We start from the raw sequence: 3,080 nt of genomic DNA, 5'->3' as shown, positions 1-3,080 counted from the left end.
GAAAAGCTCAGCTTCCTAATGGAGACTTGACTCTGCCTTCATTTCCTTGCCATGGTCTCAGCTCTATCGGTGGCGCGTTTGTCATTCCTGTGTGCATATATTGCTAAGCGAATCAACGTTTGTGAGCTATGGAAAGTCTTTGCAGTTTTGTCTTCTGCACAGTTTTACTTCTTGGCTAGGGAACTGTTCTGATGCAAAATTGCACGCAAATTCAATTGAATGGCTAGAGTGGAAATTGCTACCAGATCAGCGTTGTATAAAATACTGCTGGGCATGAAACAGATATTTCAGTCTAGGAGAAATGGACTGTCCGATAGGAACACACTCGGTCAGACAGGAGCAGCGTCCTGCCTCTTCCCAGCTGCGTCACAGCTCCTAGCAGCTGCTTTTGGCTTCATCAGCCGTTTCTGGTGTAGGCGTTGGGTCTCAAAAAGATGAGGAAAGACAAAGAAGGATCTCACTAGTGAGGAAGGATCACATCTTTGGGTCCTTCTTGTTTATTCAAGTGTCTTGAAAGTTTACCTGAGTAAAGACAAAGGATTTTTCTCTTGTACAGTGTTAAGTTTGTTCAGAAGTCATAGTAAGGGCACGGACATGTGTTGTGGACTGTTCTGAATCCATCTGTGTAGCTCCTGAAATACGATCATTTTCCCCAGCTCTTCTAGGTACTGTGTTTGCCATGCACATATGAACAGCACATCACGTGGGAAGCTGACTGGTTTCACAGCTTTTGGAATCCACCTAGCCGAGGTTGATAATAGGTCATCACGTTAAAGGAGGGTTTGTGCTGCACCAGAGCAGTTTCATTGTGAGCTGACTTTGTGTTGCTGCCTGGGTTTGACTGAAGCTGACTGAAAAAACAGCAGCAGCTTTTAGCTATCACTCCTGCTACTCTTTCAGGTCTAAATCATGAGTAAGAGTCAGTTGGTTTTAGCCCAGCGGCATGCACTGTTGTGAATTTTTAGTAGATGGGGTTAACAACGGTATTATCACACAGCTGTAACTTTTGTTAGGAGAATTTTTAATAAAATTCCTTATTCTCAAGATTTCAGATGCCCTTTCTCTTACACAGCTTCTAGAAGGAAGAAATGTGCTTAAAAGTGATTAAGTGACGTAACTTTATCTAAGTTTCCAAGAGATCAGAAAAGCTGCTTTTCTGACACCTGATCACGTCTTTTACATTCAAATGCTGAACTGTTCTGCGAGGAAATCTATACCAGACTGGTTCAGTATATAGGAACCGTCCCTAGCCCTGCCTGCCAGGAGGGACCCTCAGCCCGCGTTGTTCAGGTAAAGACACAGTGGTACTTCGGAGCCTGCCGCTGCCCTAAGACGACCGCTGTGGCTCAAAGCCAGTAAGCTCCATAGGATGCTTTTAGTGACAGCACTGTTCAGTGACAGCTCCGGGTCACAGGAGCGTACGCTCTTGGTATCCGTATTGTGTGGAAGAGACACTTTGTCTTCAGTGGAGGTTCTTTGGATGTACACTCTCCTGGAACTTATCTCCATCTTAACTATTGGCTTTCTACTAGCAGTCACAGGAAAAGAACAGGAGAGATGTAGAACATTAAAAGACTTCTTGAGTATCTAAAAATCAGCCCAGCTGAAAACAAGAAGTGTGTGAAAATCTGTGTGACGCGTTCCGTTAGTTGTGGGAGGAAGCGGTACGCAGACATCTCAGACACTTTGACCCAGCTGCTCCACGCAGCGCCGGCAGAGGCCTCCAGGCGCACCGGTTTCAGTTCCAGGGTCATGGAGGTGCTGCCCCGTAGCGCTGCGCTCTGCTGTGCTGAGACTCTGGAAGAGAGTCCAGCCTCTCTCACGCGCTGCACTGGTAGTTTATGGTAGCCAGTGGTTTGAGGTCTTTCTGCGAGCTTTAGCAGTTTTTATGGAGTTGATAACAGTGGTACACCAGTGTCTGTCTATTTAACGTTCAGTATCTATCTGCTGTTGAAGTTTTACAACTGTCAGTGTGTAAAATGCACCTGAAGATTTGAGAAAAAAGGTTAAGTTTGTGTTTGCTAAGGCAAAATGTGCCTGATTTTCTTTTTTCTAGTAAAAAGTGTAAAAGTAATTTCCTCTTTTGTCTCCTGTCGTCTTGCGGTTCATCTCTGTGTAACTGTATCTGTCACTGTCACACGCTGTTACTGAAGTGCAACTCCTCGGTAGGCATTTCCTCTGACAAGGTTTAACTGGGTACAATAAATATAGTCTCTGAACACCACGTAGGTCATTCACTTCTTTAGCAACTTCTAAGCTGTACTTTAAAGGGTGTTGTAAAATGCTCTTTAAAGCCGTTTTCATCCGTCTTTGATGTTCGCTTGTAACTGCATCAGAGTGGGAATATCAAAGGTGCTGAGAATCCCAGGCCTCGGCCCCGTGGCTCTGAGGGCAGAGCGGTGGTGCTGCAGCGCTCGTGCAGAAAAGCCGTCCAGCGGCTGTAAGTGTTTTACCTGGTGCTGAGCGATGTTTTGTTCCTGTTGTTCACAGCTCTGCTCAGCGCTGTATTCTTGTGGGCTCGCTGGAAGAGTCGGAAAGGTCTGAACGGAGGAGTTTACCATGTATCTGCACATCATGAGGATTTGGAGGACATCAGAGAAAATATCCTCAACTACAATGAAGAAGGTGGTGGGGAACAGGACGAAGTAAGGATCATTGTGTTCTGTTACAATTAAGAGGGGCCTGGTGGCTCACTGTGCTAATGAAAATATGTTTTATGTTTTTCCTTTATACTTGAGGACCGTTGCCTTCGTTCTGCTGCTTCATTGCTGCAACTGGTAGATGAATTATTTGACGAGGGTCATGTACACAAGGGTGCGTGTTTCTTGACCGGAGATAGGTGCCTATCAGTTTCTAATACATCTTAAAGCACGCGTTCCTCTGTGCCTGTTTAACAGTGGGTTTAGCAGTAAGGAACTAATGGCTGGTGGCTTTGGTTTCACGGCTCAGAAGCTGCTGAGGTTCTCGGTGGTAATTACTGCCATAGCACTGAGGGTTTGAAAGAGCCTGACATGATTCTTTATGGCCGGTCTCTTTCTGGAGACTGTTTGTAACAATAGTTCTTCAGACCTAACGTGTTA

The 3,080-nt window shown here is 45.5% G+C and overlaps 1 protein-coding gene across 1 annotated transcript in view; it reads left to right on the top strand.

The window, feature by feature from the left end:
• Positions 1-2,645, top strand: part of LOC104490591 (neural-cadherin-like) — a gene marked incomplete at both ends in the record, with an annotated part of 42,368 nt that extends 39,723 nt beyond the window's left edge. The window contains one exon of the mRNA XM_010132895.1: positions 2,491-2,645. Within this exon, the coding sequence (XP_010131197.1) occupies positions 2,491-2,645 (155 nt within the window). The remainder of the gene's footprint in view (positions 1-2,490) is intronic.
• Positions 2,646-3,080: the final 435 nt, after the last annotated feature.

Source organism: Buceros rhinoceros, unplaced genomic scaffold (assembly GCF_000710305.1).
Source record: "Buceros rhinoceros silvestris isolate BGI_N320 unplaced genomic scaffold, ASM71030v1 scaffold14183, whole genome shotgun sequence".
NCBI classification, from domain to species: Eukaryota; Metazoa; Chordata; class Aves; order Bucerotiformes; family Bucerotidae; genus Buceros; species Buceros rhinoceros.
Note: the sequence above shows the minus strand (reverse complement) of the source record. Positions and strands in the feature narration are given on the sequence as shown.